Source organism: Vidua chalybeata, chromosome 3, assembly GCF_026979565.1.
Source record: "Vidua chalybeata isolate OUT-0048 chromosome 3, bVidCha1 merged haplotype, whole genome shotgun sequence".
NCBI classification, from domain to species: Eukaryota; Metazoa; Chordata; class Aves; order Passeriformes; family Viduidae; genus Vidua; species Vidua chalybeata.
Genome location: NC_071532.1, coordinates 44,146,937 through 44,156,903, shown reverse-complemented (window position 1 = coordinate 44,156,903; position 9,967 = coordinate 44,146,937). Strand labels below are relative to the sequence as shown.

The 9,967-nt window shown below is 41.2% G+C and overlaps 1 protein-coding gene across 3 annotated transcripts in view; it reads left to right on the top strand.

Annotated features, from left to right (window-relative positions):
- Positions 1 to 174: 174 nt before the first annotated feature.
- The window catches only part of ARID4B (AT-rich interaction domain 4B), an 87,919-nt gene continuing 78,126 nt past the window's right edge, over positions 175 to 9,967 (top strand). For all 3 annotated transcript variants that reach the window (XM_053936931.1, XM_053936933.1, XM_053936932.1), the window contains exons 1-2: positions 175 to 326; positions 1,485 to 1,546. In XM_053936931.1, the coding sequence (XP_053792906.1) occupies positions 1,541 to 1,546 (6 nt within the window). In that variant the 5' untranslated portion in view covers positions 175 to 326; positions 1,485 to 1,540. The remainder of the gene's footprint in view (positions 327 to 1,484; positions 1,547 to 9,967) is intronic.

Here is a 9,967-nt window from a genome sequence, read left to right as displayed (position 1 = left end):
GGGACCGCGGGGTAGGCAGGCCCTGCAGGACACGGCCCAATGGGGGAGGTGGAGACGGGGGCGTGGCCGCTCCCGTTCGCCCGTCAGTCAGTCATCGGTGCGGGAGGGGGAGGGGGAGCGAGCCGTGCAGTCTCCGCCGTCGGGGCCGTGCAGGACGGATCGGCCCCTCCGCGCGCCGTGCGGGACCGCCGCCAGCGGAGCCGCTGCAGCAGCGTCGAGCGGGGCCGGGGGTGCCCGGAGCTGAGAGGAGCCTTCGCCCAGTTCCCTTCCGTGCCCTCCGCCTCGGGCCGGGGGAGTAGCGGGCGGGCGGTCGCCGCGGAACAAAGGTGAGGGCGCCGAGCCGGAGAAGGAGCCCCCGTGCCCCGCCGGCGGCGGGCAGGGAGGCGGCGAGGGGCCCCGTGGGGGCGCGGGGCCGGGCGTGCGGCGGCGAGGGAGGGAGAGGGGCGCTTGTTTTTCTCCTGGTATCTAGACTGCGGCGGGACTCGCCGATGCTTCGTCTTCACACCCCCCCCCCCCCCCCCCCCCCCCGCCCCAAACACCCAGTGGCGGGCCGGAGGGAGGCACCGCGGCTTCTCTTCCAGCCTCTCTGCCGGGAGGGACGGAGCCCCCTCCTCCACACTCACACAGACACACGCTCCGTGTCCCCACCGAGCAGGTCGGGCCCCTTTCTCCCCGCCCCCCTCCCTTCCTCCCTCCCTCCCTGTCCCCGCTCCCTTCTTTTCTTCTTCTTCTTCCTTTTCTTCCCCTCCTCTGCCGCCTCCTGCCTGCTCTCCCTCCCTCCCCCCGCCCGGACCCGCTGCGCCGAGCTGGGGAGTTGCGGCTGTTGCTGCCGAAACTCCTGCGGCGGAGTCAGCGCTTTCCTTTATTTAGGGGGGGAGACGGAGGGAGGAGGAGCCGCCGCGATCCGGAGCCGCAGCCCGTACAAAAGCGTGTGTGTGTGTCGGGGGTGGGGGGACTGCTCTCTCTCATAGAGACCCCGCTCCACCGCTGTGCACACGGGCACTCTTCCTCGTACAATGGAGGAAGAGCCTCCCTCCTTCTCTCCCTCCTTCTCTCCTCTCTCCCTCTCCCCGCGGTAAAACGAGGACGGGGGTGTTCTCTGCACTGGGACCCCCGGGGGTGCCCTCCCGCCGGTCGGTGCCCGAGGAGGGGGCGCAGCGCCCCGGGGAGGCGGCCGGGGCGCCTCCCCCCTCCCGCGGCAGCCGGGGGTGGGTTGTTGTTGTGGCAAGTTTCTCCTCCTCTGACAGAAATGGCGTCAGTGGCAGCGAGTGTAGGGGAAACCGCGGCGTGTGGGAGCCGGGGGGGGGGGAAACAGTGGCCGAGGAAAGAGGGAAGGGGGTGAGTCGCGGGAGAAGGGGGGATCCGGGATAGGAAAGGGGGAGTTTCGGGAGGAGCCCAGCGCCCCCACCCGATGTTTGGCTCCCCTCCCCCCGCCCGGTGCGAGCGGCTGGTGCGGTGCCTTAGCGCTTTGTTTTAAATTCCAGGTCCAGCCTCGGCCGCTCAGCCACAGTCGAGGCTTTTACCGCAGCCTGAGCTCATCATGAAGGTAAAACACTCGCTTGTGTGCCTGGGAGGGGAAAGGAGGGAGGGTTGCATGGAAAAATGCTGTCCTATCTGTCAGTCCATCTGTCCCGACCCCGGTGCGAGGCTCGGTGCTGGTGCAGATCCAGACTGCGGGCAGCTTCGACCCCACTGCCGTGTTTCGGTGCCTTGGCTCGTTTGCTGATCGCGGGGCGGGCCTTGCTCCACCGCGTTATGCTGGGGGAAGCTGTAAGCTCCCCGAGCAGGGGCTGTTCTCCTTCAGAAACATTGTTTGTAGGAGAATAAGGACATGGCTGCCTGGGCTGAGCTTGCTTCATGGAGGAGCAGGGCACAGTCACCCGCTCGAGAAAGTAACATTGTGGGGGAAATGCTGGCTCTACAACATTGTTTACTTGAATAGGGGGTAGATTTACTTACTTTCTATTCGTCAACAGGAGTTTTGTTGAATGAGTAATCTTGATGTGATCGGGGAGGGTGCATGTAAGTGATTCTCTGCAGTGAAATGATTGCTGTAAGGTGTGGAAAGATTTTCAAACAGGTTCTAATTTTCCTCTCGGTGCTGTGTAGTATTCATGTACCTCACTGTCATGCATTTTTCTTCTCTTAGACCTTTCTAGACTATTTATGTTTCGTATATTATGCAAGCTAAGTAGCAGAAAAGATCATTTCAGTGGAATAGAATGATTTCTTCTGTGTGTGTCCAAGAACTGTGTACTTAAAAGTAGTTTTTAACAACTGTGTTTGTTAGGGGTTTTTTTTACCATTTTGCTGATATGTCTTGCTTAAACTGTTACCATCACCCCCGTGTAATTCAGCTCCCAGTCCTGCTGGGCAGCAGTAAATCTTATTTCAAAATACTATAAATCTTATAAAAAACAATTGTTACAAACCTGTGATGCATCAGTTCTTTGGTATTTGTTAATAAAAAAGAGTAGTCTGTATGTGGGTTCTTCTACTATAAGAGTTTTTGCCTACTGTCTGTGAATAAGTATTATGTAAAATGTGTACCCAGTACTATATTCACTGCTGGAAATGGTAGATGAAATAGACTCTTTTAATTTCTAGATTGATCTGAGTTGCTGAGCAGCAAAGTCCTTCTGTATAGCTGTTAAACATTTAGCATGTTTTTTTTGTTTTACTTTGGTGACTTTATGACAGTATTTTTTTAAAAATCATGTTTTAATTGCCCTATGATTTTTCTTAAGCAAGTGCTAAGATCTAAAATACTGCACATGTCTGTCTTATTAAAAGTAAACTATTTATGAATTTGCAACACCAGGCTGTTGAAGTTGTATGATAGGTTGCTTTCCAAATGTGGCTCATTGCCTGGTGGGGATACTGGAGATGGAAGCAAGATAAATAGGAGGCAGTATAGGGAGCTTTTTTCCCCAGAAGGAAAAAACACTTATTTAAATGACAGCTAAATTTACATAAGTTTCTAATATTCTTTTTAAATGTAAACAAATCTTACAGTTACCATAGAGATTAGGTTCAGATACTGTGGTTTTAGAGCCATATTAATATGTAGATAGACAGCTGGGAGCATGAGGAGGTCAGATCACAAGTAGAACACAAAGTGTTCTGTGAAACAGTGATACAGATCCACTTCAGGCTGAATTGAATGTATAACAGATGATTCAATTTAGAGTAACAAATACAAAAACCTGTTAATAGAACTGTATTTAAAAAAAAAAACCCTCACCACTTACTTATTCTTCAGTAAGGTTTGTGCTACTATTGCATGTTTATTTTTAAAGTAAGGATAAATTCTGTCAGAGTGTTCAGGTGTTAAGTTTAAGTCTGTAATTTTTGCAATTTGTGTGTGTGTGTGTATAGTGTTAAAACTTATATATGCTTGAGATAACTCCAATACTTTTATTTACTGTGCCCTGTAGTGTTAAGGGAGATTAATCTGTAAGTCATTACTTTGAAGCTTTAGTTATTACAGGGAAACTTCTAACAGAATTGTGGTTTCAAAGAAATTTCTAAGATTCAACAACCTAACCGAGATTATAGGAGTTATACAGTGGATCAGTCCTTCTGGCTGCCTTAAATTTGTAATTTATTAGTTAAGCTTACAAGGATACAAGTTTGTCCAATAAGAAGCAATAAGGGAGAATGCTTAAGAGAATTATTAGCTTTCTGTTTGTATCACTTCAAGGTAACATTGACTATATTAGATCAAGATACTGTTTAAATGTGACTGTATATTTCTGTGCATTTATTGTTTTAGTTATCTATTGGATACTCAAGGACACTTCAGCATATAGAGGATCTCATGCTTTACGACCTAGTCTTGCTTAGAGTCTGTTGATGCAGACTTGCTTCTGACTGCAGGATTGATGCCTATGTGTTGATTTATGCCTTGGTCATTCTTTCAAGTGCAGAGTGTTGTGGATTCTGGTGCACAGAGCCTTAGAACTGGATTCCTTGTCAGTATCTTTGTCTCTTTATGTAAACTTGAACAACTCAAGTAGCTTTACTGACTCCTTTCCCCCACCTGTGTGGCATGGATAAAATATTGATCTTTCTTTGTAAAACACAGTGAGGTATATTTAGTACCAACAATTGTATTGACACAAAACTGCAAGTCACTCATATTCTTGCATTTCGCAATGCTTTGACATAAGAGAGGTATGCTGCCTGCTAAGAGACTACCAAAGCTGTTGGTATAATTGCTCTCCTTGTAATAACCCAACTTAATCCAAGGAAATAAAGTCCCTCGTATAAACCAGTAACTTTAGCCTATTAAGTAGTGTTCCCATGGACTGCTAAGACCACTTAAAAACAGACTTTTGAAATATGTCTTACAAGAAGTGTTCAAGTCTTAATAGAATTATGCTTGTTATTGTGATGTTCTACTAAATCAGGCTTTTTCCTGTGTTGATTGACCTCTGATAGTTAATACAGTTGTGTAGATAATGGCTAGGATTGCTTGCATGTTGTGAAGTTTTTTTGTCATTTAATTTAGCACCTTTTTGCATTGTATAAGGCCTTTTTGCATTAAGTATGTGTCAGAAGAATGTAGAATCTGTTTGATGATTTAAAAAGTAATTGCATGACATCAGATGACTACTGACTTAAGTAGGGTAGCAATATATGTAAAAGCATTCTTATGGAGTGCTTTTTTTTTAGCTCCAAAATCAGGAAATAAACTCCATGAAAGCGAAGTGTCTGCTTTTAAAGAGAGAAATAAACACAAGCTTGGTTCCACCAATGATTTGTACTAAGAACTGCTGCAAATGCTCATGAGATTTTTAATATGTATCATGGCATTTTTTTAATATATAAATATGTGAATGAAGGTAATATACCCACTGTAGTTAAAAAGTTCACTGATGAGTGGGGATCAAAAGAGTAGACGTCCCAGAAGCTAAAGCAATGCTCTGTGAATTAAGAGATCTGAAATTATTGTTTAAATGTTTTGATACTATTTGCACGTTAATGTTTTTCATTCAAAGTTGCCACGCTGACAAATTAAGAAAGCCATGCCTATGGTTTATGGTAGATTTTTTGGTTTTGGTTTGGTTTTAATTCATCCTGAATTTACATTTTGTTTCAGTAGTCTGTCCTAGTGACCTCTCCAGCTACCCAGAGAGATCGTTGGTGCACACCGATGCCGTAGCTGCTTTCCCTTAATGTGTGCCAGACCATTGCTCATATTCTCTGCCAGTATGGCTGAAGACAAAAGTAAAATATCTAGTAAACTTTTCAGCCACTAATTTCCAACTTTGAGCACAAGTCATTTGAAATTCCCATTGGTTTTATGCAGGGTGGAAACCAGTTGTGGAATGTAGTGACCTTTCACTTTCTGGTTAACTATTTGAATTACAGCAGAAATGGAGATTTCTAAAGGAAGAGTACCGTTAGAATAGTTTTTGTGATGGAGGCAGGAGAACAGGTAAGTCTTAAGAGGTGATTTTATTCTATAACTTGTTTTTACATTGTGGAAAATTATTTTCTTAAATTCTTTCCTGATGTTCCAGTTTGAACAAGTGATCAGAGGCAGTTATTGACTTCCTCATGCTTGCATAATTATGTAGAAAGGAAAGTAAACACCACTTGCACGAAGCAATTACCAGTCATGTTGTAATAATCTATGTTATTTTGAAATTGTTTATTTGCACTTTTTAAAATACTAGTCTTTGTATATTTTACAGTGGCTAAACAGCACAGAAGTCTTGAACTCAAATCTGCATGGGTAGTATGTGGCTGTTGAATGGTTGTATGGGTTTACAAGGGCTCGAAGTTAATTAGAACACATAGTGGAAGAAAGGCTGTCTTACACTGAGAAGACTGAAGTTGTAATAAACTATGAGCATTAGTACAATTAAGTTGCCTGTATTATTATCTTCAAAGCTGGTGAAGGATTTTTGGATCAATGCTCTCATGGCAGCATAACTATTGTATGAACATACTGTCTAAGAAAAATGTTAGTAGTCAGAATAATGAATGTGCATATCTTCACTGGAACATTTTGGGATGGTTATTCAGTTCACTTTGTAATCCAAAACAAGTATCATATACACGCAGAGCAGAAGCATGCTGTGATACACATTGCATGTCTATTTTCAAAGAAATTCTCCATTGTAGTTGAAAAGCTCTTTGAAACAAAATGTGAAGATTTAGATATATTAAGCTTTACTGTCACTGTCAAATACTTAATCTGAATGCTTTGCTGATTGAGTAAACTGAAAAAAAAATAGTGCTAACTTTGAGAAGGTGGAAATGATACTGTTGTCACAAATTGGTTTCAAATTTTTTGTTTAAATCCTACAGATACACACATTTTCCTTAGAAACATATGCTTTTAAAATAGGCTAAAGAATAAAAGGGAGTTTGAGGTGACCTCATTGAAAAAGGTAACAAATTTTACATAAAAACCTAGGGCTTAACTTTACTTGGCACCCTAACGTTATACACAGCCATCCAAAAGCTTTATTATTTATCAGTTCATACTTACTTGAAAGTAGTTAACCCACTTTCTGTTCACTACCTGTTATGAAATGCAACAATTGGATTCCCTGCATTTCTACTTAATAGGCCCTTCAGCTGTTTTTTCGGAAATGTACAAAGCTGAAAACTATGGATCTTGAACTATTTCTGCCTTAAATGTGATTCGGGTCACATTTGAGAAATGTTGGGAAGTCAGGTATTGTGGCTGCTTACTTTTTAATTGATGTGCTTTGGTAAAAAAGACTACTTTTTGCCTTTTCCACTTAGCTCTTAGTGTTGTCTAGTTACTGTGCTTGCTATTTTGCTTGGATATGTGCATGGAATGGATTTTTAAAGACTTCTAGGAGACTTCAAAAGGCCTCCAGGGAACTGAGAAAAATTGTTTAGCCCTATGCATAAACTAAATGTTAATGTTTAAATATGTGTTACCATAATTATTTTAAAAGGTTTTGATGGCAAGTCATAAATCTGGGTAGTTGGGTTTTTTGTTCTTTTTTCTGTTAACATGGGGTGACCAGATCATCTGTTTTCCTTCTGAAGATTAGTTTGAACCAGGGGAGAAATTCAATAAAGAGAGCACTATTCTTATTTGTTTTGTTTTAGTTTGGTTTTTGGGGGTTTTGTTTGTTTGTTTTTTTTGTTTGGGTTTTGTTTGTGTTTTTGTTTGTTTTTTTGTTTTGGTTTTTGTTTGTTTTGTTTGTTTTGTTTTTTGGCTTGGCAGACTATAAAGCAGTCATGACTTGTTTAGCAAGAAGTGTTTGTAAGCAAGCTCTGAAAGCCAGATGTGAGAATGTCAGAGCAGGGTGGTGGAGGGTGTTGCTGAGTTACCTGTAGAAAATTAGGACTGAGATGAGCCAGCTGCTTTATGTGCGACCACTTGTGTGACAGTGATTTCCTGAGTGAGTATCTATTAATTAATTGAATGTGGAGTACTATTTTGGGGGTACCTGAACCTGTCTTCACTATGAAGAAAATTGTGCTGAACTATGATTGGCATTTTCCTTACTGAGTGAAAGCAGTATGAAAAGGCATCATTCCAGTTAACACAGAGTTACTTGCTCCCATTGCTGTTGTCTTTGAGCCTATATTTGCTCTAGAGTGAAGATGGTAGTCAGTACACCAAAGAAAACACATTTTAGCATCCAGAACTCCCAGTTTAAGTAATCTTTGATTGTGACTTATGCAGATTCCCTTAAGAAGTAACTAGAGACAGCATTCATCAGTTGTCATTTAAGCTAAATGTGAATGCAGACATCCATAGAGCTTTGTTGCAGAGCAGATCATCCAGATTCTTGGGCAGAGGATTTTGCTGTTCTTACTGTTTAGTCTGTTGGTTTGTCCCCCAAGAACTTGAAGCAAAGGATTTTGTTTCATAAGTAGTTTGTCAAATTAAGGTATTGTATGGTCATGGAAGAATGCAGTCTTGTCTCATTCTCCCAGTCTTGGCTGTTTATTCTCATTGTCTTCAGTGCTAGCAGTCCATTTGTGTGGTGCCAGAGTACACGGAACTAAGCTGAAATTAGAAATAATCAGATACATATAGTCTTCATTCACAGACTGTTCCTGTCCTGACTGATGCCTGGCAGAGGAAGAAAGGGCACAAGAGCATAAGTGCACCAAGACGGATTAGGATTGGTTTAAACTGCATGTGAACACACATCCTTCCCCATCCCTCTGCCAAATTAGCAGTTTACAGTCATTAGGCTAAACATTTTGTAAACTCTCTACTGGTGAAATTGCCATAGAAGGTTTTTTGTGCTTTCTTGCTACCTAGAACACCAGACTTCTTTACAGGTTTGAAGTCCATATTTTCTAGAAGATACTAAGTGAAAATATTTATTTGAATTGATGCTGTGTCTTGAAATAGATGAATAAAATTCAATTTTCAATATGATAAACATTGATTTCAAAAAATGGAGAGGTCTTAAAGAAGAGATGGTATCAGGTGAAAAACCTCATTTTTAAGGAGGCCAGTATAAGCTTTGCTTTCCTTCCTCCTTCAAGTTCTTCTTCAGCATTTGGAAAGAATACCATTAATAACAATTATGTCTCTTCCTACTTAAATTAGAGAAACAGTTGGTATTATAATTTTCTCTAGAAAGATATTTATAAATACTAGATTTCTATCCTATAAAGGACAATCTCTATATGCCTATAATACATTTTGACAATATGTACTTTTACCAGTGGACAGAAGATGTAAGCAATTGTGCTACCTTTATTCCAAACTAAAACAATAGGGAATGATAATTTGGGGAGAAATTACATCACTTTGCTAAGGAAGTTGAAGGGAATCGAAGTAAAACTTCCAATTTTTTGTTTGTATGTATTAAGAAGGCCTGTATATTTATGGGTAGACAAGTGGAGACTTGGTGACAGTTGGGTGTTAATGCCAGTTGGAGATGGTAGAGTGAGGTATGTGACATTTTCTGCTTATTACCACAAACTTAATGCGGCTATTTGGATGATATGTTATCTTCCTTTCTAAGAACTGGTGTTCTAGCTGAGCTTTTTTCTGTGATCCTTTCCCTTTTCCCTCTTATGTGTCCTTCTAACTTAGTATACCTCATCATTTAGGACAATCCTAAACAGGATTTGGGAAATGGGATTTCACTTCAGCAAAATTCAGATCCAAGTGTATCTGATGCAAGATTTCAGCTGTAATAAATAATGTAGTAGGGAGTAATTTGTTTTTTCACATTCTCTTCTGATTGGAAAAAAAATGTTTCGGTTTGTGGCAGGGCAACCTGATCCACTGTGATAATTTTTTTTCCTTATTATTTTCAGCTGTCCTCTCAACAGCAGATTGCAAGCACTAAATTTCATTTGTACATTTAAAATAGTCCACTCAGTGTTTTCTTTAAAATAAATGTGGAATACAATATTGTAAGATTTCAAAAAATACTTTAAATTAATTTAAAATTGTGGAAGAGACTTTCCAGTATCCTTTATGAGTATTTAAGTGAAAGAGTGTTAAGTTAATCTTTTTGTTAATGCTGTGACACTTAGGTTGGCATAACTTCTTTTCCTGGGAGAAGTAATAAGGGATTGAGACATCTTTAAATGAGTACATGTTATACCAGCATTTCAGAATTCAGGAATTTGTAATGGAAAATGTATTTTCACTTTTAAACTTATTTTACTGCTCTGCTTATTAAGAGATAGATGCTGCTGCAATATTAAATGAATGTAACTTCAAATTACACCACTAAACTTAGAAATAAAATATATATCCGTCTTAATCTTTGTACTTCCATAAATATAAATGCATTTTTGAAAACATAGCAATAATTTTATAAATTTCCACTTCAGTTTCTTTAGAAGGTTGCCCTGCTAGATAGGCATCAAGGGAGGTAGTGAAATACTTAAGCATAGGTAAGACTGCAGTACTGTTTGAAAATTAGCATTTGATATGTACCAATACCTTGCTGCCTGGAACAGAGAGAAAAATGGAGATGATAATTCAACT